Source organism: Canis aureus, chromosome 22 (assembly GCF_053574225.1).
Source record: "Canis aureus isolate CA01 chromosome 22, VMU_Caureus_v.1.0, whole genome shotgun sequence".
NCBI lineage: Eukaryota > Metazoa > Chordata > Mammalia > Carnivora > Canidae > Canis > Canis aureus.
The window spans coordinates 49,230,063-49,255,886 of NC_135632.1; the positions used below are offsets into that span (position 1 = coordinate 49,230,063).

At 40.5% G+C, this 25,824-nt stretch overlaps 1 protein-coding gene across 3 annotated transcripts in view; it reads right to left on the reverse strand.

The window, feature by feature from the left end:
- UBP1 (upstream binding protein 1) overlaps window positions 1–25,824 on the reverse strand; it is a 52,985-nt gene extending 27,161 nt beyond the window's left edge. The window contains exons 1-3 of one of the 3 annotated variants that reach the window (XM_077865935.1): window positions 25,589–25,820; window positions 11,186–11,337; window positions 1,692–1,768 (exon numbers count right to left, since the gene is read on the reverse strand). In XM_077865935.1, coding sequence (XP_077722061.1) covers window positions 1,692–1,768; window positions 11,186–11,337; window positions 25,589–25,701 — 342 coding nt within the window. In that variant the 5' untranslated portion in view covers window positions 25,702–25,820. Of the gene's footprint in view, window positions 1–1,691; window positions 1,769–11,185; window positions 11,338–25,588 lie in introns of all 3 variants that reach the window. The other 2 variants (XM_077865936.1, XM_077865937.1) reach the window with 2 other exon arrangements.

Genomic DNA, 25,824 nt, shown 5'->3' on the forward strand with positions numbered 1-25,824 from the left:
GGGAAGGCAGAAGCCCAACCACTGAACCACCCAGGAATCTCTATTGGTTAGACATTAAGTGGGTGTGACACAATTGGCAGATCTGCCTAAAGGGGTGTCGGGGTGCCCAATGGCCTGACAATAAGCTTCCTACACACTGGAAAATGAGAGCTGTTAAGTCTGGCCCTTGACTAGACCGTAGCTATCTGCCCAGCAGGAAACAGCGATTCCAAGTAGGGTCTGCTCACTCTGAACGATGATGGCTTTTTAAAACGGTAAGCTCAGTCAGTATTCACTACAGGTCAGAATGCCAATGGAGAGAATGAAAAAATAAAATCATCTGACTCACCCTCCAGGGAAATGACCAAATCCATCAATTGAGCACAGACACAACAGACTCAAAGAACAAATGGCAAATGTGAGAGTGGGCAAATAATCTCTCCCCCTCTGTTCTGGGTAAGATGCGAGTCCCAGGAGTCAGAAGGAGAAGTCTGGGAGCTCACTCCAAGTTGGCAAGACACTAATCGGTGGGGAGCAAGCCCCTATCTTTCCCTCAACCTCTCACAGGATTGGGAGGCTTCCTGCCCCCAGGAGTAGGAGGAACACTAAAACATCCCAAAGACTCTCAGGCCTCTGGGTGCTGGGCACCTGGCTTTCCCAGACACACCAAATTTGTTAGCCTTATATTAGTATCCACTCCCCTGTGAAGGCTGCCTTTCCTGTACTCACCCTCTAAAAAGGCAGATCCACAGAGGGGAGTCTTTCCAATGGAATGCCTCTCCATACTGAGGGCCCAGCAGTGCCCAGGCCCCTACATGCCTCTCTGTAGGAAGAGGGAAGCATCAAGAGAACTCATGTCTGCTTTTCTCTTGCTAACACTTAGACAAACTAAAGTTCTGCCTTCTTCCACTTAAGCTTATTCTAGAAGTCTTGCCTTGTAATACTATGGAATTTATAATACACCGTGGTGAGTGACAAGTAGAGGCTAGAGGACCCACCCTGCATGACACTGGAGGGGGCAGAAATGGTTCTGATGATATAGTCTAAAAGCGGTGGGCCACACCTTCTATACTTGGAATGACTGCCTTCATTCAAATACATCAATAGAGTGAACAGAGTTTGATTTTTACTTAGAGAAATTTTAAGAGGTAAAATAAAAGGGTTTTGAAGAGTTTCATATGAACACTTACATTACCCCCCACATATCTTTTAAAGAAAACCTTAAGCCTTTGTTGTGGTGGTAGGTTTTTTCCCCCCATAGCCACAACTACAGTACCTTAGTTTCCAAAGGGCTTTCACATTTACTTCACCCAATAACTGCTATCATTTGTTTTACAGATAAGTAAACAAAATATAGCTCAAAAAGTTAGGAGTTTCAGAGATGCCTGGGTGGCTCAGCAGTTGAGCGTCTGCCTTTGGCTCAGGGTGTGATCCCGTTCCCGGGATTGAGTCCCACAACAGGCTCCTTGCGAGGAGCCTACTTCTCCCTCTGCCTGTGTTCTGCCTCTCTTTCTCTCTCTGTGTCTCTCATGAATAAATAAAATCTTTAAAAAAAATAAAAGTTAGGAGTTTCAATACAGCTATTACTTCTTAAAGTGAAATTAAATAATTTGTAAATAACTCTTGTGCAAAAAAAACCCCAAAACTTTTACAGCAAAACTGTTTTTTAAGCATTGCAGTATCTGTTAGGAATTATGATGGATCATCCTTACCTTTACCAATTTTCCAGTGATCTCAGGCATATCTCCCATTTTCCGATTATCCAGCATCCGAATTTCATAAGACTGACCTATTTTAAAGAAATTATTTGATGGTAAAGAAATTGTGTATCATTAACAATCCATATAAAGAACATCACTCTGTTTAACATAAAAATTCAATAGTCTCCCAGGGCACGTGGGTGGCTGGCTCAGTACGTTAAGTGATTAGGTTAGTCAGGTTAACTGTTGATTTTGGCTCAGGTCATGACAACCTCAGGGTCATGGGATGGAGCCTTGTGTTGGGCTCCATGCTCAGTTCAGGGTCTGCTTAGGATTCTCTCACTCTCCCCCTTTGCTCTTCCCCACCACTTGCATGTATGCACACATGCATGCTCTCTCTCAAATAATAAAATCTTTGAAAGAAAAAATTCAACTGTCTCTCAACTAGAGAAGTAAATTCAGATTGATCTTTCTCTTCCCTGCAAATACCACCATCCTTTCCTTCTTGCACAATCACAGAAGACTGAGGAGTTTCTCTGGCATTACTTTCATTTGCTATACTCCCACACTTTTTTTTTTTTTTTTTTAGAGAGAGAGATTTTTTTTTTCTTAAGATTTTATCTATTTATACATGAGAGACACACAGAGAAAGGCAGAGACACAGGAAGAGGGAGGAGAAGCAGGCTCCATGCAGGGAGCCTGATGCGGGACTCCATCCTGGGACTCAGGAATCATACCCTGAGCCAAAGGCATCAACCGCTGAGCCAGATGCTCAACCGCTGAGCCACCCAAGCGCCCCCACACTAAATTTTTATTATGCATACATGCATAACCCAAGAACAAATCTTGATCAGTGTTATTGAGATAAAACTTACATACAATAAAACTCATACTTTTAAAGTATATGATTAACTAGTTTTTAGTATATTCAGAATTGTGTAACCATCACCACTACCAATTTTAGAGGATTTCATGGCCCCAAAAGGAAAATTCTACCTTAGCAATCACTCCCCATCCTCATCCATTCCAGCCCCTGGCAACCATTCATCAATCTACTTTCTTTGTCTAGCAACTTGCCTACTTCGCACATTTGATACAAATGTAACCACACAACATGTGATTAACTGGCTTCTTTAACTAAAACATATTTTTAAGGTTCTCCCATGTTGTAGCAGGTATTACCACAGGCAGATCTCCTTTTGTTGGGTTCTGCTTTATCACACTTTGCAGATATTGTGAGTTTTATAAGTGAAGGCTTATATGTGACAATCCCACATCAAATGAGTCTAACGGGGCCTTTCTTCCAAAAGCATCTGCTCACTTTGTGTCTCTATGTCACATTTTGTAATTCTCACAAGATTTCGAACTTTTTCATCATTATTAAGGTGAACTGTGAACAGTCATTATAACCCAGTTTTTAGCAATGAAGTTATTTTTTAACTAAAGTATATACATGTTTTCTTAGACATTAATGCTACAACAGACTACAGGATGCTGTCACAGTAACTTTTATATGCACTGGGACACCAAAAAACTCACTTTACTGCAGTATTTACTGTGGTGGTCTAAAACAGAACCTGCAGCATCTACAAGCTATGTCTATACTTCATTCCTTTTTTGTTGCAAATATTATTTCACTGCACAAACATATTACAACTTGTTCATCCATTCATCAGCTGATGGACATCTGGATTGTTTCTCCTTGGCTACCATGAGTAGTGATATTATGAACACTGTGTACCACATTTTGTGTGAGCGAAGACCAAATTTTAATCCTAGAGCCTTCTTCCTTGTGACCAATGAGCCCAACTCACATTCTCTCAGTGTTCATTTAGTGTCCATAAGAAAACACAAACAGATATTCACACACAAGCTATATAATTAGGAAAATATGCTGCTGCCAAAAGTTAAGAAGGTACTCCAAACCACAAAAATGATTTCTGGATTACCTGCCATAAGTAATAAAAATGACAGTATAACTTGATATGGAGAAAATCAAAAGTAATTAAAGGTGTGCTTCTAGCACCAAATGAAGTTGAGGATCTTTATGATCCATCCATACTCCAGTGGGGTTTACAGACGGTAAATATACAAACGGTACTAGGTCATATGGCCACAAAATACAACCAAACCACTCCAAAGCTGGTGAAGGAAAACCATTATTTAGAATATGTTACTAAGGAAGAGTCCTTAAGTCATTCAACAAAATGAGAGAGATTATCACTAAATAATACTATGCCAAAAGATATTTTTAAAAAGTTAAATTTGCAGCATACTTAACAATGGATCTAAACTCAGAAAATAAATTTTAAAGTATATGAATAAGTATTTTTTAAAATTAAATACTATATTCTTTGACTCGTGGATTCCTGCTAGTCAACACAAACAGGAAAAATGCAAGAGGGGGAATATCTGCAACTCATATTAGACACAAAAGGCTAATCTTCCTAATCCATAAAGAACTTCTACAAAATCACAAACTAATGTCCAACATCCCTACAAGAAATAAAATGAACAAATGACACGAATGCGTGGTTCACAAAAGGAAATGCCAACAACTCTTAAACATATTAAAGGACATCTAATCTCCATCAGAGAAATGCAAATTAAAATCATACTGAAATCAATTTTCACTTATCAGGTTAGCATAACTCCCTCAGTCTGAAACAGTCACTCAAATACAACAGTAGGAGTGGAGACTGTAAGAAATTGTCACTGGAGATTATTTTGAAGGAAGAGCCTAAGCATCTGCTGGTGTATCAGATGTGCAATTTGAGGGGGGGAGGGGTGGGGGAGAATTGAAGGTTATTCCAAATTTTGGCCACAGAAGGTCCTGAACATAATGAAGACCACCAGGAGTAGACCTGGAGAGAAAATCAAGAGCACAACTGAATACATTAAGTCTGAGATATCTACTAGCCATCCAAATTGATAATCAAGTTGATGTACAAATCTGAAGTGAAGAGGAAAAAAATGTCGATTGGAGAGATTAACAGAGGACTTTTCAGGTACAGCTGTTAGATATGGCTACTTAAAGACACAATCATGTAAAGAGTGAGTGCAGAAAAAAGAGAAGAGGGTCAAGAGACTTCTCTGGGATAGACAGTAACTCAAAGAAGTGCAGCCAGGGGGATGGGAAGTGGAAGAGATGTACAGCAACCTGCCCCTGGGGGTGGGGGAGGGGAAGGGGACGACGACGACAACTCGTCCCACCAGCATTATCTTATGATTCTCAAAATCTCTAAATTCTCAGGATTGAAAAAAAATCAAACAAAGGACGAAATCTCAATGTTCCTATCTTCCTTTGTATTATGTTTTCTAGTCAACCTAACAGGGATACTTCTGTGCTCAATATAAAATTCAATCTGTTTCCACAAACACATCTTAGGATTTGTTGCTCCTGTATTAAAGCACCTATAAAGCATTAAAGCTCCTATATTAGATTTTTATTCTTCTCAAATCAAGGTAAGTTTTGTTTGTTTTTAAAAAAGGCTCTCTGGGGTGTCTGGGTGGCTCAGTCGGTTAAGCATCTGCCTTTGGCTCAGGTCACGATCTCAGGATCCTGGGACTGAGCACCCCCCCCCCCCCAATGTGGCTCCCTGCTCAGTGCAGAGTCTGCTTCTGCCTCTCCCTCTGCCCCTTCCTATACTGTGTGTGTGCAAAAAATGATATAAAAAATAAAAGATTATAACAACATACTTTCCAACAAACCTGCAAACTTCCTGAGTTGTTACACAGGTATGGAGTCCAAGTTGGGTTCTAGCCATTTGTAAAAACTGCTTATCCAACAGCAACAAGAAACTAACACAGCGACCAAGGTCTAAATAGTTGGTCTTCCAGCACAGAAACCATTCAAGCTACTTAGTTATAAATGACAGTAACAGCAGCAAGGCTCATGTTGTACTTTCTATGTGCTGCCTGGCTTGTAAGTGCATTATACACATTAATTCAACTTAATTCTCAACTACCTTATGTGGGGAGTATTAAATTAAGAAATTTGCCTAGGCTAGCAAGTGACGGAATGGGATCCACTCAAAAGCAGCCCCATTCCTGAGACCGCAGATAGCCACTACTCACCATGGCCCTTTCCACCTCATACCCCATCACATGTAGAAAAGACACAGGATACATTTAAATCACTACTCATTGTACCCAGGTGAAACACTTAAAGAAACCAAAAGATATGTGAAGAATGTGCTTAAGGACATCCAATGCGCAACAGGGGTATTTATAGCCTAGGCAGTGCTATTTAATCAGCAACCATGTATGACAGCATCTACCGGGCCTTACTACAGACACACTAAGTTTAAATTCTCTTTTAAATTTCATCCTTGAGTGACAAGACCATCATATTCACCACAACCACACTTAAGCACACAATTCACCCATCACGTGAACAAGTTTACTAGAATAAATTTAATAAAATATTAACTGTATAATAGTTTTCTTACACAAAGACTGTCATAACACATGATTAGAATTGTCTTAGGTGTTTATAAATGGTTCTAATTCAGTGGCTGCCTGAGGCAAGCAGAAATTGATAACTGGGAGACAAGGAAAGAAGACTTTATTTATTCATACCTTTCAAAGTCTGAACCATGTATATAATCCTCCATTTAAACTGTCAAGTTTTAAATGGTGACAATTAACTAAAAACTTAGAAAACACTGGGAACTACTCCAGTAAAGAGATTTGGTAGTTAAGAAAACTAGATGTGGAATCAGAACACTCTGGGTTTAAATCTTTATCTATAAAAAGTGTGGTATGGTCAATAATCTAAGTTAAGTTAACTGCATGGATAATTAATCCCTCCAAAGTTATCATATAATCATAAAATGGGGTAACTGTGCTTTCATTAACCATCATTTCCAACTTTCCTTCATGTACTAAAATGAATGCAGATAAACTCACAAGTAAGTTAAAAAAGAGTAAGAATTCATGCTGACAATGACACCTCCAAAGCCCTGTCTAATCCCTTCTTATAGGGTGTGTCCTTTTTAAATACACAAGGCAATACTGCCATGTTAAGTCATTTTCTTTGGTGGAGATGAAGAGTTCATCTAGAACTAAAATGAACTACAGTTCATTCATGTGCTAGAATAAATGCAAGAAAATGGATTCATAAGCCTTAAAAGTGAGTGACAATTGGATTCCTAAAAACATAGGCAGTAAATTTTGTCAATACTTAGTCCAACCATCAATACTAAAATGGTGTCACAGAGGTATACTTCACAAGAAGTTGACATGACATGATGTCACTCCAGCTGAAAAAATATTCATGGGGTTTTGCTGTAATTCCTGGATAAAATTAATCAAATCTCATTATTTTCCATACTTAACCCGATTCTCTTTATATTATGTACTACAGGAAACGTTTCTAGTTTCTTTTTTTTTTTTCGTTTCTAGTTTCTAATCAAAACTGCATATGCATTCCTGAGAATGTTCCCTTTGAAAAGGGAGCCCTATCACCTGAAGACACCATGCTGAAAGAGCCTGGATCTGTTTGCTTCTGCAGCTTAAAAGAGGTGGGATGAAAGACACTCAACCCACATCTCACCCAGGCCAAATCTTGCCTGGCTCTAGAGAGAGCTATGGAACCACTCCTTACTGAAAAGAATTTTAGTGGATTCATGAAAAATCATGGGTCCAGAACCTTTGTCAAAGTGAAAAATGCTAGGAGCCACATCTGTGAAAGAATGACATTGTAATACGTATATTTGATACTCCTGTACTATAATAAAGGTTTGGGGATCCCTGGGTGGCTCAGCTATTTGGCGCCTGCCTTCGGCCCAGGGCATGGTCCTGGAGACCCAGGATCGAGTCCTGCATCGGGCTCCCTAAATGGAGCCTGCTTCTCCCTCTGCCTGTGTCTCTGCCTCTCTCTCGATCTGTGTCTCCCATGAATAAATAAATAAAATCTTACTATATATATATATATATATATATATATATATATATATATACACACACACACACACACACACACACATAATAAAGGTTTTACAGTTCCTTTTTAAAAGGTATATAAAAGGGATGCCTAGGTGGCTCAGCAGTTAGGCATCTGCCTTTGGCTCAGGGAGTGATCCTGGAGTCCTGGGATCGAGTCCCACATCAGGCTCCCTGCGTGGAGCCTGTTTCTCCTTCTGCCTGTGTCTCTCTGTCTCTCATGAATAAATAAATAAAATCTTTTTAAAAATAAATAAATAAATAAAAATAAAAGGTATATAAAATAATTCCTTTTAATTACTCCAATGTGTTTTTAAAGGTTATTCAAATAGGCTTTTCTAACAATTTATTTTAGAGAAAGAGAACGTATGCAGCACAAGTGAGGATATACACACGCCCGAGCAAGGGAAGGGGTAGAATGGGGGAGAGAGAGAAGCAGACTCCTTGCCAAGTGGGGAGCCCAACTTGGGGCCTGATCTCATAACCTGAGACCAAGACATGAGCCAGAATCATGAGTTGGATGGATGCTTAACCAACTGAGCCACCCAGGCACCTCAATATTCATACGTTTTTAAAAAATATTTCTACATTTGCAGTTCACTTTTCCACTTTTTTCTTAAAAGACAAAGAAATTAAAAGATAAACTAACACAATTCTACAACCATGAAAAGATTCATCATTAATACTGCAATGACCAGAGTCAAGTGCAAGAAAATCACCTGCACTTTTACTAATTACAGTCAATTTCGAGTATCATCTGGGAGGGGAATACAAGGGAGCTTGCTGGCGTGCTAGAAATACTGGACATAGTAGTTTCGAGGGAATAATATACGTAAAAATTCACTGCACTACACACTTAAGACTTGCGCACACCACTATATGCATCAATAATTTTTTGTCAAATCTAAGCTTGACCAAGCTCAGTATGAACTGAGCAAGTTAATCAACTGCTGTCAGCTATTTTATAAATCTGTAAGATGGATTTTTTTTTTAAATAAGCCTGAACTCATGACCCCAAGATCAAGAGTCACATGTTTTATCTCAGGGGCACCTGTGTAGTCAGTTGTTAAGCATTCAACTCTTGATTTTGGCTCAGGTCATGATCTCAGGGTCATGAGATCAGCCCCCTGTAGGGCTTTGTGCTAGATGTGGAGCCTGCTTAGGATTCTCTCCTCCTCTCCTTCTCCCCCAACCTTGCATGCATGCATGCTCGCTCGCTCTCTCTCTCTCTCTCTCTCCCTCTCTCGGAAAAAGAAGAAAAAAAAAAAGTCACGTTCTACCAACTGAACCTCCCAGGTACCCCTGAACTTCTCCTAGAGTTACTGTGGAAACTATATAACACATGTATAGTACTTAGTGTGTGTATGTGTGTATATATATATATATATACACATATATATATATGTGTATATATATATATACCACTCCATATATATATATTTATTTCATACATAAGCACTAAGCAAATGTCAGTCTAATACATCATTACTACAGATGGTAGACTGCAACTTTTACCAACATTAGATATCTCTTTCCAGTTTAATAACAGTGATAAATTATGGGTATTTCCCCAGGCCAAAGGACAGATATCTCCAACACGTTCCTTTAAACAGGGTGTGTGTGTGTGTGTGTGTGTGTGTGTGTGCATTCATTTATCCCATGGTATGCATGTAACAGAACTTCCCCAAGTAAGAGAAATGCAAGTTATTTCCTTGTCATTAGAAATTATGCTACAGTGAATATCCATGCCCCTACACTGTTTCTTCAGATATTTTAAAATCTAAAACAAGTCTTGGCCTACAAACTTCAGGTTCTTTCAAATAGGACACAGAACGCCTACCCAAACAATGTTGACAAGGTTAGGGTATTGTATAGGTGCTATGGTAGAATAACCTGAAGTAAAACCTCATAGATTTGAATTTTTTTTTAAGATTTTATTTATTTATTCATGAGAGACACAGAGAGAGAGAAAGAGAGAGAGAGGCAGAGGGAGAAGCAGGCTCCATGCAGGGAGCCCAAAGAGGAACTCAATCCCGGGACTCCAGGATCACGCCCTGGGCCGAAGGCAAGCGCTAAACTGCTGAGCCACCCGGGCTGCCTAGATTTGAAATTTATATATTAAATGAAAAGCTATAATAAGTTATCCTTCCACATTTCAGAAAACTAATCACAAGTCTAAAATCCATAGCTCTTTCCAAAAGTTCAAGGAATTAAAGATCTATTTAACAGAAGAATAATCACAATACGCTCTTAAGTGAACAGATGTTAATTCCAATTCTGAAAAAAAAAAAAAAAAAAAAATTCCAATTCTGTTGAAATAAAGTAGATATACACATAGGAAAATACACCTAAAACAAAAAATTAGTTATCGTGTGGGGATGCAACCGTAGTCAATTTCCAGCTTTACCTCTTGGCATATCTCCCAATCTTTCTACATTGAGAGAATGTACTATAAGAATAAAAATTCAGATTATTTTAAAATATAAGGGTGCAATATGCTTTCACTATGTGTGTCCAACAAATTTATAGCTATGTAACAAAGTATTTCTAATTTGGTCAGTCACATTGGCCTATGCCCAAACCGCTAAGAGCACCTCAAAAAAAAAATCTCTTCTCATTTCCAACAGTAAATTCTCCATCTCTATTTTCCACACTGCCAGCTCTCATTTTCATATTGCCAAAACATCCTATTCTCATAAAGTACAGAAAAAATCTAGACATATGTAGACATAAAGTGTAGACAAAACCTAACACAGTTTATTTTAGCCACAACTGTCTTGATGCAGCTTGTCTATTTTCAGCACAAACCTGCTTCAGCCTGAGACCCAAGTTCCTTGTTAACTGGATTTTTGATTCATTCTCAAGTTCCATATTAAAACCAATCTTCCTAAAAATAACTGACATCCTTTCTTACTTGCTTCTCCTTTGGATTTTGTCTGAGAAACCCTGTAAGAAATCTTGTTTCACCGAAGCACCTGGGTGTCTCATTCTATCAAGTGGCTGCCTTCAGCTCAAGCCCCTGCTTGATCAGGCTCCCTGCTTGGTGGGGAGCCTGCTCCTCCCCTTCCTCATCTTGTGTATGTGTGCACACACTCTCTTTCTCTCTCTCTCAAATAAATAAAATCTTTAGGAAAAAAAAATCTTGTTCCATGGACCCTCTTCATGCAAATCAGTTTCCATAAACTATTACTTTGTTGATCAACAGTAAATGCTTATTAAGTTTTGTTAACTAAAGTGGCCAAATTTAAGAAAAATAACCTAATTTCAAATTATTACCCGTAAACTAAGCTGCCAAAATGCTTCAGCTACGTCTCAATTCTTACATCAAAACATGACACAGCTGGGACACCTGGGTGGCTCAGTGATTGAGCATCTGCCTTCAGCTCAGGGCGTGATCTCGGAGCCCCGGGATCCAGTCCCACATTTGGTTCGGGGGGGGGGGGGGGGGGGGGAGCCGGTTCCTCCCTCTCCCTATGTCTCTGCGTCTCTTATCTCTCATGAATAAATAAATAAAATCTTAAAAAAAAAACAAAAAAAACACATGATACAGCCATACTCACCTTGGTTCAAGTAAGTGAGTGTCTCATCATGCAATTTTACTGCTGGCGAGGTTGCAGCACACATCACATACTGAAAGGGTGGGTGTTTAGTCTCACCATCCAATGGAAGGCTGGAATCTTCCTGCTTAAAAATGGGCAATGCCAAGACATCGCTGAAAGGCAAAAGAATCAACACTGACCTTACTTTGAGTTTAAAATATTTAAAAGCATATAAAAACACATAAGTGTAGTTTCTTTTAAAACTTAAGCTCGGGGTGCCTGGCTGTCTCAAGTCAGTGGAGTGTGCAACTCTTGAACTCGAGATTGTGAGTTCGAGCCCCATGTTGGATGTAAAGATTATAAGCATTAAATAAATAAATAAATAAATAAATAAATAAATAAATAAATAAATAAATAATAAATAAATAAATAAGAATTTAAGCTCAAAAACATCATGGAGAATAAAAGAACTATTAATGTTTTCTAGTTCCCCTAAAGATAGTATTAATAACCCATACCTCTAGTGTGACTATGGGAAAAAAGGGCGGAGCAGCTACGATGAGGCAGATAAAGAAGTATTTAATACTTAATAAAGTCCATGCTACTGATTAAGCAAAAGATCTAATATATATATACCTTAAAAAAAGAGCAAGTCAAGAGTGCAAAGCTACCTGTTTTGAAAGGTGGTCACATTGGTACCATAAAGTCAAAAAGAAGCATTTGATTAAAATGGTACTTTACAAAAAGTGCCCTGCAAAGCCTGGCAAATGCAGAGAGCATAAAGCTTCTTGCTTAGTCTAAAACAATGGCTTCTTCTGAGCAGCAAACAGTAGCAGTAGAAACAGCTGCTATTTTTTTAACCCCGAGAATAACTTGGGGCACGGACTGGGAGGACGGATGGTGGGGGGAGATCTTCTAGGGCATTGTCTATATTCTCTGTTAACCCAAACATACATGGATGTGTTTATTTTGTTTTGTAACAAAAACAACTGAGAATATAATTTACATTCCAGAAAAATTCACCCTTTTAAAGTGTATAATTCAATGGGTTTGGGTATATGAACAAAGTTGTGCAGTTACCACAACTATCTAATCTAAGAAGATTCTCATCACCTCAAACAGAACTCTCATACCCATTAGCAATCATTCCTCAGCCCTATCCCCTGACCCTACCCCAGTCCTGGCAGTGATCTACTTTGTCTCTATGCATTTGCCTATTCTGAACATGTAAAGCAAATAGAATCACCTGGCCTTTTGAGACTGGCTTCTTTTACCTAATAAGTTTTCAAGGTCCACTCCTGTTGTAACATGTATCAGCACTTCATTATTCCTTTTTGGAGGTGAATGATATTCCCTTATGTATGCACACATTGCATTCTGATTATCCACTGTGGGACATCTGGGTTATCTCCATTTTTTAGCTATCATAAATAATGCTGCTATGAACACTTGCTTATTTTTTGTGTAGACATGTGTTTAATTTCCTTGGATATAAACCTAGGAGTAGAACTGCTAGGTTATATGGTTACTCTATTTAACTTTTTGAGGAATTGCCAAATGGCTTTCCAAAAGCAGCTATACCTTTTTACTTTCCCATGTATGAGTTTATTGGTATGTTTTTTTATTTTAAGATTTTATTCATGAAAGACAGAGAGAGAGGCAGAGACACAGGCAGAGGGAGAAGCAGGTTCCATGCAGGGAGCCTGACACGGGACTCGATCCCGGGTCCCCAGGATCAGGCCCTGGGCTGAAGGTGGCGCTAAACCACTGAACCACCGGGGCTGCCCTCGATATTTGTTTTTGAGATAAATCACTGGCCTTACATCTGTGTCTTGATAATGTTTCTATGTTCATTCCTCAATAAAAAGTAAAATAAAAAAAAAATTAAAAAAAGTAAAATAATAACAAAGTATCCAAATGAGGGGTGCCTAGGTGGCTCAGGTGATTAAGCAACTGACTCTTGATTTTGGCTCAGGTCATCTCAGCAGAGACTGAACCTTATGTCAGCGGGGAGTCTGCTCCACATTTTCTCTCCCTGCCACCCCCCCCTCCCCATGCTTGCTCACTTGATCATTCTAAAATCAATCAATCAATCAATCAATCAATCTTTAAAAAAATATATCCAGGGATGCCTGGGTGGCTCAGCAGTTTAGCGTCTGCCTTTGGCTGGTGTCAAGATCCTGGGGTCCTGTGATCGAGTCCCACATCAGGCTCCCTGCAGGGAATCTGCTTCTCCCTCTGCCTCTGTTTGTCTCTCTCATTCTGTGTCTCTCATGAATAAATAAATAAAATCCTTAAAAATAAATATATATATCCAGTGGCACTTGGGTGGCTCAGTTAGTTAAGCATCTGCCTTCGGCTCAGGTCATGATCCTGGGGTGTGGGATTGAGCTCCATATCAGGCTCTCTGCCCAGCGGGGAGGGAGCCTCCTTCTCCCTCTCCCCACCCCCTACTTATGCTCTTTCTTGCTCTAATAAATAAATAAAATCTTTTAAAATAATAATAAATAAATCTAAATGAATAACTACTATATCAACATGAAGACCAAGGGTTTGTCTGAATTACTTATTTTCCTTTTTTATTTCTACAAAGCCATTATTAACTAAGATATTTGGCTAGCCCATTTGAATTAATCAATTTAAAACAAAATGTTGAAATGAATGAGATGAGAGAGAAAGCATGCGTTGCATTCCCTCCTCCCTGAATATACTCTATTAAAGCACCGGACTGATTATTCAGATTAATGACCCACTAGTTCTCTTTATACTTGGAAACTCAAACACTACTAAAACAAACAAGTATAAACACACAGTTAGCGACGGTGCCCAACCCTCCTCTAGAGCTCTTCTCAGCACTACAACCTAGAGGTCACCTAGGTGGCATATGTATAAAACCTTGTGACAGATATAGAAACTTCTTAGGTGACTTTATTTTTTATTTTTTCTTAGGTGACTTTAAAATGGTAGTTTAAGCAGTGCCTAGTGGCTCAGTTAGTTAAGCATCTGCCTTTGGGCTCAGGTCATGATCTCACGGTCCTGGGATCAAGCCCCTCATCAGGCTCCCCACTGAGTGAGGAGTCTACTTCTCCCTCTTCCTCTGCTTGTGCTCTCTCCCTCCCCTCCACATAAATAAAATCTTAAAAATAATATAAAATAAAATGGTACTTTAAGACTTAGAACAGCTCTCTTCATGAAAAACATATATATTCTTATGTCATATATATGTAAGCATTTAAAGGACAAGAAAAAGAGGTGTCTGACTGGCTCTGTCAGTAGAGCATGCAACTCTTGATCTCTGGGTTGTTAAGTCTGAGCCCCAAGTCAGGTGTAGAGATTACTTAAAAATAAGATCTTAAAAAAAAAAAAAAAAAAAGATCATTGCTATTGAAATTCCAATTACTTTTGTACTTCACGAGAAAATACATTCCAATCAACACAGCAGTCAGTGACCCTCCTCAAACAGAAGCCAGATCAGTTCATTCCTCTGAACTCCCCCTCCGCTCACCTTCTCTTAGGATCCCTTCCAGGCCCCACTCACTCTGTTCTTCTTCCCACTACTTGCCCTCACTGCCCTTGTCCCCCACATCAGCCTCCCATCCTGCATTTTTCAAGGCATCTGCCCTGGCACTGGGTTTTTAACTCTATTCTTCTGACGTCCATCTTGTTCACTTCATTTAAATGTCACCTTCTCAGAGACAGCATGACAAATGCAGTCCTCTCATCCATGTTCCCAATTCCCTTGTGCTGCTCTATCTACCCACAAAGCTCATAACCTCCCCACAGCACACAGGACTTAAGTTTGTATCACCCCAGAAGTATATAACCAATGCCCCAAATTTATTTCACTTCACTGACTTACCCCAGCATTTATCACAAAGGGTCTCAAATGCCTGCTGAACCAATAAACCAACTGCAGCACTAATAATCAATTATTGCTAAAATGAAAAACCAGGTGTCTAGGTAATTTAAGATCATCATTTCTGCTGGGCTGAACCTGAAGAAAGTTCTAGTATTCAGTTGTTTTTGTAATACCATATCCCCGACAGGTAGAGCTCCCAGGGATCTGACAAGCAAATGAAAAGCTTCTCAAGGCTTCAAATTATTACAAGTAATTTTGAAATGCCAGTACCCAAAAATAACCAGGCACACAAAGACAAACAAGACTCTGGGAGCAAGAACCAACAGCAAAAACAACAGATGGCATACTCCCAGTTCCAGATCTGTCTGTTGGTATTCAGTTCTTTTCTGCCTCTGTTGCAGAGGGTTCAATGTCTGAAACTACATAACAAGACTTCTTGCCAGCTGGAGGCTAGCTAAATTGTACAAGGGAAGCGCTGGTGGGAAATTAAAAGGGAGTAGGAAAAGACAGAAGCAGGAAACTGCAGATTGCAGCTACAGGAAATTTCTGGGCAGCAGCAGCCATGCCTCCAGCAGCTAGCCCAGGGGCAACCAGGTAACAAGCCTCCTCACCCCTCAAATCCTTCTAGCACTTTTGCATTCAAATACTTCATCAAATCTTTCTCCACTTGAAAGATCTAAACGGTTTCTATTTTCCTAATTGGATACAGACTGATACCCTCAAAAAATTCAGATGCTAGATTAGGACTCATACAATAAAATTATGCTTATTAACTTTATAAAGAAATAAAAGACTAGCCCAAAAAGATCTGTAAGGAAGAGGAAATTTTAAGGGCCAACAAAGCTGAGAAGAAACAAACAGAACTTTTAGAACTGGAAAATAAAATTGTTAAAATTAAGAACTTAGCTTTAATAGTAGCTCAGACAGAAATGCAGAGTAAATAAGGAGACTGGAATATACGTAAAAAAGAAGTTATTCAAAAGCCAGCAGAGAGGGAAATGATGGAAAATGCAAAAGAGAAAGGACAAAGTGAGAAGATTTTACATGGAATTGAAACCCCAGAAGAGGGAAAAATATTGTGGAGGCAGTATTTTTATTGAGTTAAAGGCTGAGCAAGTTCCAGAAGTGATAAAGCATACCAATCCATTGGTTCATGAAGCCAAATAACTAAAACAGGATAAATATAAGATATCCATACCTAAATTCATCAAGAAAAACATCTCAGCCAGTACAGTCTGTGGAAGGAAGTACCAAGAAAGGGACTCAATGAATGAAAAGCAGGCTTGGGGAGAAACTGGCCAGAATTCCAAAGAGGAGTCCTGGGGTCCTCCAGTGCTGGGGGTGGGGAGCAGTGGATGAGGCCACTATGGGAACAACAGGGCACAGCCACTGAAGGATATACTTGAATGCTGAGGCTGTGAATTTCAGGCAAGAGCCATTCAATGCTTTTCTAGACCACATTCAGCTGCTTAGGTGGGTTAAGGTAGGTTGAAGGGTCACATTTAATCAGGGTTACAGTTTTGCTAAAAGAAAAAAGATGAGAGAGGAATAGAGCAAGAGGGGGCAAGAGAGACCAGGATATATGCAAGGAAACAATACAGCGATTGACCATGGAAATTAAAACTGGCTGAAGATTTAAAAAAAAAAAAAAAAAAAAAATGTGTTCAAGAGGGTGATGGAGCACCTGGGTGGCTCAGTTAAGTGTCTGACTCTTGATTTTAGCTCAGGTCAAGATCTCAGGGTGGGGAGATGGAGCCCTGAATCAGGCTCTGCAATCAAGTGGGGAGTCTGCTTCTTTCCCTCTGCCCCTCCCCCAGCTCATTCTCTCTCTCTCAAATAAATAAATAAATAAATAAATAATCAATCTTTAAAAAAGAAATAAAAGCAAAACAGGGGCCAAATGACAGGAGAAAGAAGGGACTGTGGAAGTGAGCTCAAAGGGTAGAAGGTGGTAGTTAACTCTGAATTTGAGATTATATATGTGGCTCCATGATTGGAAATGTCAAGGTCTAACATATGACCACAGGACTGAATAGCTGAAGATAACACTACTGTAAAAAAAGATACAAGGAACAGAAATGTCAGGCTACCGAAGGCCCGTTTAAATATCTTCTGAAATCACCAAGAATCAAGTAGTAGTGTCAGATGGTGACAATGGACCAGGACCTAAAATTTTTAAAATAATGAGGTCTGATCCAGAAATCACTAAGATGACTGCAATAACCGGGCGACTGATTGGCTATTTGGTAATATGAAATTCAAAGTTGTGGGGGAGGGGTCTTACAAGGAAGGAGCAAGGGAGCATAGCTTGAAAGTGTCAGTGAGAAGTAAGAAGGATCCTTCCCTACCGTTCTGGGCAGTGGCAGGCCTGTGGAAATAAACTACCACTGCTTGCCAGGGCTTCAGGGGAAAGGTATATGCTGAGAGGACTGCCAGCTTTCCAAAAGAACAAGATGAAGACATCATTATGAGACAAAGTTGCCTGTGTCAGTTTCTTCAGCCTGTCACAACCGGGGTGGCTTCAAACAACAGAAAATGCACTGCCTCTCAGCTCTGAAGGCCAGAAGTCTGAAATACCAGTGCTGGCAGAGCTGGTTCCCTTCAAGGGCTGTGTGCACGTTCTGCCCCGGGTCTCTCTCCCAGCTTTTGGTGAAGTGAGCTGCCTTCCACAGCTTGCAGACACAGCCCTCCAATCACATGGCCAGCTTCCCACCTCCCCACTCCCCTCCATGTGTCTTGACTTAAGTCTTCCCCCTGTGCCTGAATGTCCTCTTTTTATAAAGACATCAGTACCTATTCTCATTGTATCATTTTAACTCATAACCTCTATAAAGACCTTATTTCCAAATAAGGTCACATTCTGAGGTGCTGAAGGTTAGGACTTCCAATATATTCTTTTTGGGGGACACAATTCAATCTATGTAATGCAGACTGAGGATTCCAGAGGGCAAGGTGAAAGCGGGTTAGGAATTGGTAAGAAAGGGGAGATGGCGAAGAACTGAGGAGGTGCAGGGCACCTGGGTGGCTCAGTTGGTTAAGCATCTGCCTTCCGCTCAGATCATGATCCCTGGGTCCTGGGACAGAGCCCCAAATGAGGCTCCCTGCTCAGTGGGGAGTCTGATTCTCCCTCTCCCTCTGCCCCTATCCCCACATTCCCATTCTTTCTCTCCACTCTCTCAAATAAGTAAAACCTAAAAAAAAAAAAAAAAAAAAAAAACCTATAAAGATGAGAATATCACTAGCAACTTCATGCCAATATGTTTGAATATATGGATAGATGAACAATTTCCTGGAAAGATAACTTATCAAAACTTTCAAGACACACGGGCACCCTGGCTAGCTCAGTTGGTGGAGCATGTGACGCTTGATCTTGGGGTTGTATATTCTTCGAGCCCTGAGCTAGGTGTAGAGATAATTTTTAAAAAGTTAAAACTTAAAAAAAAAAAAAAAAAAAAAAAAAACACACCTTCAAGACACAAAAATCATTTTAAAATAATCTTACAAAGACTGATATTGTGGTTAAAAATTTTCCCCCAAAGAAAATTCCTACCCTAGAATGGTTTTACAGGCAAGTTCTATCAAACTTTCAAAGGCAGTTTTGCAGAAAGTCTTCAACAGAAAAGAAAGAGAAGAAATACTTTCTAATTCATTTTATGAGCCTACTGTAATTTTGAAGTCAAAACTAGCTATGAACAGAACTAAAAAAGAAAATGAAAAGTTTGTTTAAACCACAAACATAGAGGTAAAAATCCCAAATTAAGTATTAACAAACCAAATCCAAGAATATAATGACAAAGCATGATCTAGTTGAGCATTCCCCAGGAACACAAGGACAGAATACAGAATCTGGAAACACAACACCACATTTCTGGACAATTGATTTAGAACAGAATGGCATTGTGAAGAGGTTCGAGTAAAAAGTCTTGTCAAGCAGGGAAAAGTGCAACTGGCCTCCTACTTCATACCATACCAAAAACAAAAGAAAAAAACTATTCCAGATAGATTGTTAACTTAGATATGAGATTAAAGTAACTAATCTTCAGAAAAGATTGTAAGAATATCTTATATCCTCACAGGAAGGAAAGGGTATAAGTGAAAAGATTATTCTATTTGACCACATCAAACTCAAGAACATTCAAAAGCCACCTGAGAGAACAGAAAGGCAAGTCATGGAGGTGAGGTGTTTATGACTTCTGTATATAACCAAAGGCTAGCATCCAGGACATAGGAGGAACTACAACAACAAATAAAAGAAAAAAGAAAACAACAGAACTGAACAAAGAAAAAGGTGTTGCCTTCAAATCCTACAAGACTTAGACAAATATATAGCCTTTAAATGCATCTATTAGGGGATCCCTGGGTGGCGCAGCGGTTTAGCACCTGCCTTTGGCCCAGGGCGCGATCCTGGAGACCCGGGATCGAATCCCACATCGGGCTTCCGGTGCATGGAGCCTGCTTCTCCCTCTGCCTATGTCTCTGCCTCTCTCTCTTTCTCTCTCTGTGACTATCATAAATAAATAAAAATTAAAAAAAAAAATAAATAAATAAATGCATCTATTAGAAAACACTAAAAATTAAGGAGGAAAAAGCATCAACCAACGAAGTTGGAAAATAACAAGAGCAAGCAAAGAAAACGAAGAAAATAACCACAAAAGTAAAAGAGAAAACACAACAGAAAAGAAAAAGCCAACATTTGGCTTCTTGTAAAGCATTGAAAATGACCTCTCAAAGAGGTCACAAAAGAAAGAAAAGACACAAGTCATACAAAAGAAGGGAATAATCACAAATACTGTAGAGATCTTTTTAAAAAAATATCTAAAAACTTAGAGCAGACAATTTTTTATGAAAATTAAAATTACCACAACCAACTAACAATCATAAATTCAGAATATTCCTATGTCCATTAAATCAATTACAGGGGCAAATATCTACTTGTGCAAAAAAAAAAAAAAAAAGTCGCCAAATCCAGGCTAGATTCCAAGTGAGCTTTACAAAATTTGGACAAATAGGTAAGTCTCATCTCATTAAAAAACACTTAGGGGAACCTGACTGTAGAGCACACAACTCTTGAATGCAGAGTTAGGAGTTCAAGCCCCATGTTGGGCACAGAGCCTACATATATACGTACATAAATACATAAATAAAGCTTTCAGCCCATAGAAAGAGAAAGTATTCAACTCACTTGAAACTGATACAGCCTTGACGTTTAAAAAAGTAAGTAATAGGTTTGCAAGAAAAGAAAATTGAGGACCAGTCTCATTTAGGAACAAAGGTAACCTATTTACGAAACTCTGGGAACATTCTCTAAAGTCAGTAAGACTAAAAACTCAAGTGTTTAGTGGTTCTAAATGACACTGCTGTGAAGCCCTAGCTGACATACTAAGGCAAGAAAATGAAATGTAAAGGTCATCAGGAAGAAACAAATCTACCATTATTTAAAGAAGTTGTATAACTAGAAAGTCTAAGATCCTACAAATTATTAGAACTATGAAGTTCAGCAAAGTCCTGGAGGAAAAAAAAAAAATGATACAAGATAAAGAGAAAATATATACATAGCCTTCTTGGCTGATTTTCCTCCTATCCAGAAAGATCTTGCTCTATTATCTTGAGAAGACCTCTCAATTATTAATCGGTAGGCAGCCAAAGAGCACAATGGAAAGAAGTAGAAGCCATACCCCAGCTCTGGAGTTTCAAATCCTACTAGCTCCAGCATTTGTTGAGTGACACTCTGGCAGGCTACTTAACTTCTCTGAGCTCTAATAATGGGTTTGCTTTAATTTAGAGGGAAACATTTTAAGTATTTAAACTGTAGGCATACATTAAACCAGAGATTCTCAAAAGTATGATCTGTGGAATCCTGAGGAAACAGACTCTTTCAGGAGGCTTGAGAGGTCAAACCTATTTTCAGAATACTAACACATTATTTGCTTTTCATTTTGATGACATTTGCATGCAACCAAAGGTGATTAAAACTGCTGGTGCCTTAGCATGAACCAAGAGAGTGGCACCAAATGGTAGCAAAATCAAGGCACTGGTAGTCACTGCATAAAAATTAATTTTAGTATATGTTGGCTCTTGGGTATGTGTAATGTATTTCTGAGGCACACCAAAGTGCAATGGTTGTCTCAAGGAAAGCTTTTACGCCACCATTTATTTGATCTGCAGGCCGACTGAGCAGTTTCTCTCACAGAATATCATTTTAACTTGAAAGAAAAACTAACAAACTATGATTATTCAGATCTGGGTATAGGGCAGAAATTTCCTCAAAAATGAACAAAGTGAGCCTATCATTTCCCAGAAAAGAACTGTGACAGTTAGTTAGGTTCTAATAGGATGCCTGGAGGCCAGCACAGAGGAAGTCTCAGCCAACCAAGAGGAAGTCAGAGGTTTGTCCTGGCAGCACTCCAAAATAAAAACCACAAGAAACCGGATCAAACCAGACAGGCCCAAGATGGCTGACAAAGTAGGCCAAGGTTCACATTATTCCTTCATTATACTACATTAGCATTCTAAATCTCCTCCCTACCAGTGCCAGGACAAGAAACCCCTGACCAAATATGGGAGAGAAGGCTTGGCTTCCAAGAAATCCCTGCCTCAAGTAGTAAATATTCCAACCTCTTGTTAACAGCTGTTAAGACAGAAACCCAGGGGCACTTGGGTGGCTCAGTTGGTTAAGCATCCAACTCTTGATCTCAGCTCAGGTCTTAAGCTTAGGCTTGTGAGTTCAAGCCCGGTGTTGGGCTCCATGCTGGGTGTGGACAGAAACCCAGATCTAGTGGGTGCCACTCTCCCTGGAGCCTGCCAGCATTCCCAATCTTGAGAGCATACTTCTGCTTCAACAAACTTTCCTACTTGTACTGCTGTGTTGTGTCTGTCCTTGAAGTCTTTCTCCTGATGAGATCAAGAGCCTCCAGTGACATCTTTTGGACAAGCTGGGTCAAGAGCCTCACGACCCAAGGTCTCCCCAGTCTACTTGACAACAAGACCAATGCCCTCTGTAAGGTAACAAAAACAATTTTTTTTAAATTTTTATTTATTTATGATAGTCACAGAGAGAGAGAGAGAGAGAGGCAGAGACATAGGCAGAGGGAGAAGCAGGCTCCATGCACCGGGAGCCCGATGTGGGATTCGATCCCGGGTCTCCAGGATCGCGCCCTGGGCCAAAGGCAGGCGCCAAACCGCTGCGCCACCCAGGGATCCCCAGGTAACAAAAATTTTATGTGTAATCTAAAGTGGTCACATTATTTCCTAAGTCCTTAAAATTAAATTGCTACAGATTATACATTTCATGTGAATAGTAAGATGGAAAAAAAATTAACAAGGGCCCAAAAGACCCTCTTAAGAGTTTTATTTTTTTTTAATTTTTATTTATTTATGATAGTCACACACAGAGAAAGAGAGAGAGAGAGAGAGAGAGAGAGAGGCAGAGACACAGGCAGAGGGAGAAGCAGGCTCCATGTACCGGGAGCCCGATGCGGGATTCGATCCCGGATCCCCTCTTAAGAGTTTTAATGAGCTACTTTCTAAAGGTCATTTGGTTGTCACTTACTTCAAAAAACATCGATGACCCAGATTTCAAGTTACAATGGGTTTCAGCCTTCCTTCAGTGAGGGGAAGCTTAGCCTTCATTTGGAATGGTAGTGCCACTAACAGGTCACCGGGACTCGCACTGTAACATCTATGGGCTTCAGTTTACTCACTTAAAAGAAAAAGATCGGTTTAGAAGTTCCTAAGGTCTCTTCATCCATTTCTAGAATCTTGAGAAGATTGTTTATGACCTACCTCATTTCTTTTTTTTTTTTTTTTTTTAAGATTCTATTTGTTTATTCGTGCGTGAGAGAGAGACAGACAGACAGACACAGGCAGAGGGAAAAGCAGGCTCCATGCAGGAAGCCCGACGTGGAACGTGGGACTTGATCGCGAGTCTCCAGGATCACACCCCGGGCCGAAGGCGGCGATAAACCGAAGGCGGCGATAAACCGCTGCGCCACCTGCGCTGCCCGACCTGCCTCATTTCAAACAGAATCTGCAGCAGCTCATATCTCACATACAAATGTGATACAGCAATACACACAGAAGAGGGGAGGGACGAAAAGGGGTGGGGAGGAGAGAAAGACAGAGACAGAGACAGAGAAAATGAAAAAGCCAAGAGCACAAAGAGGACGCGAAGAAGCAACGATAATATCAGAAATTTGCCACCACATACCCCAATACCATCAGCCAGCATTGTTTAATGCAAATAGATTTTTTTCTAAGGTAGGCTCTGTGCCTAACACGGGGCTTAAACTCACGACCCTGAGATCAAGAGCTGCATGCTCTAGCGACAGAGGCAGCCAGGTGCCCTAATGCAGTTTTTTAAATTAAGAAAGAAACCATCTTTCTTACAAGCCATCTTCCCCCAAATCTGAGGAAATGATTTCTTTAGAAGTCCTTAAAAATAGATGGTTTAAGCCATCCAGGGAGCAAATATAGTAAGCATATTTCACTTTGGACTCAAAAAAAAAAAAAAGTTTACTTTGTAGGCACCTTTTCATTTAAGTCACTTTTCCAATAATTTCAAATTTAGCACCTCAGTTTACTTCTTGAACTTAAGAGAGAACAAATCAAAGAGAAAGATAAGCATCAATAGCCTTACTTCCCATTTGATACCAGATGAAAAGACACTACTGCCTGCCCATGCAGAAAATAGATATTAGGCACTCCTAGGATCCAGCCTTCTCAGGGCTCCATGCCCAGGCAGGGGCAGTTCAATCCAAGGAGGCCGGCAACAGCCTAAAGCATTCTTCAGACTTAGTCCATGTCAAGTCCAATTTGGTACTGCCCAAGTTTGAATTTCACATAAGGGCCCTGATTTTGCAAGAGGCAAGTACTCTCATCAGCTCCTCAGTTTTGAGGATCCAATTCAATATTTAAAAAACAAACAAAAACTCCTTATAAACTGCTAATTGCCTTCAAAAATACCTGAAATTTTAGATTAAATGACACACCATGTAAGCAATAACCCGAAACATTCAATGGAAAGTTTCCCCATGACAAGTGTTGTAAAAGACCCATAATCATTAAGATGTCAAACATTATTTTAAGAACAAGGTCAGAGAAAGGTTAAAATCATGATTTTCTTTTCTTTTCACAGAATAAACCGAAGACAAAAGTTCATTAGCTGGCTGAGTCACTTAAATAAAACTCTAGGAAAAGTAAAAGCTCAAAATAACCGTAATAAGCGAAGTTCTTGGCAGCAAACTTTCATTTTACCATAACTGAGAAGTGCGAAGCAACCTTTGAGTTGAAAATACTCAATTCCCTTCGTGCGCCTTACCTGGTCTCAAGGAGCAGCACAGCACTTCAGGCCTGTTTTACCTAGGGAATCACGGTTTCTAGTGCTATGTGGGGTGACCCTATGACGTTCAATAGATCAATTTCTTCAACTGAGACAGTTGTTCTAGAAAATAAGACAGCTCGTCCGAAGCCCTCAAGCTGCACAACTGCGGAGATCAAGTGCCAAGTTCAGGGAGAGGAGCGCATACCTTATCAGGGCCAGAGTCTGGTGACCTCCACACACTTCCACACTCTAAGAAACACCTCGTCCTTTCTTTGAGTTCTTGATTGCCCCTGGCTTTCCCTGCAAGCTATACAAGCTGAGTCTGCCGGGTGCAGCCCCCACTACCCAGGCCTGCCCTGACCCTGAAGTTCTCTTCAGGACAGGTATGCTCCAGCCTCCCTCAGAGCTGCAGTGAAATGTATGTAAGCTACTGGGAGACCGGACAGCACTTCAAAGACATCAGGCATCATTTAAAGAACAGTCAGAAAAATCTCAACAGAAAGCTGCCAAACCATGGAACTGTACACTTTAATAAAGATGAACTTATAGTGCATTAGCTGTATTTCAATAACGCTGCTAAAAATAAAAACAAAGAACCACCGAACTGATAGAAGTTAAGCACACAAAACACAACACGGCATTCTCTAGGATAAAGGCCAGAGACTAAGCTCCGATCTGTTTCAACCTTAAAAATCAAACAAAATGAATGGCTGCTGGTACAGGCAGCAGGGACCAAACAAACTAGTGTTTGTTGTGCAATCGCTGCATCTTAAAGCCCTTTTCAAAAAGGAAAAAGAAATGGCCCAGGAGGATGGTCCCCAAAATGAAAACCTTTACTTTGAAACAATCCAAAAACATCAATCTCTAAGGTGCGTTTATTCCCCTGCGTCTACTTTCACTTATGAAAGAATCACTATTGTAACAGCAAGTGATGAAAATCTGCCACCAGCAAAGACTACAACGTAGAAGAGAATAGGAACTGATAACCGAAACCTTGGCGAGTGCTTGCCCAGCACCAGCTCCACGGCGCCGCGCCCCGCACTCCAGCTCCGAGCAGCCAGCCGACCGCCTGCAAGGAAAGGAAGCCCCTTCCCCCGGCAGCCGGCCCGCTCCACCGCCGGAACAGGCCCTGAGGTGCAGGTCCCGGGGCCGCCCTCGCACGCCCGCCACCCGGCTGGGCAGAGGCCACGCGGCCCGGACCCCGCGGCGGGAAGTCGTGCAGGCCTTTCCCACCGAGGCCGAGTACCTCATGCTGTAGGCGCCGGCGCCCAGCTCCTGCCCGATGCCCGAGAGGCTGGCGTCGAAGTCGTGCACCAGCCCGGACTCGATCACCTCGTCCATCTTGAGGACCCAGGCCATCTTCCGGCCTCGCCGCCGCCCGGCGCGGCCTCCGCGAGCAGGCGATGGGGCCGAAGCTCCGCGGGCGCGCCCTGGGGGAGGGCGCGGGTGAAGCGTCGGGCGGCGCGGCGGATGGTCACCACG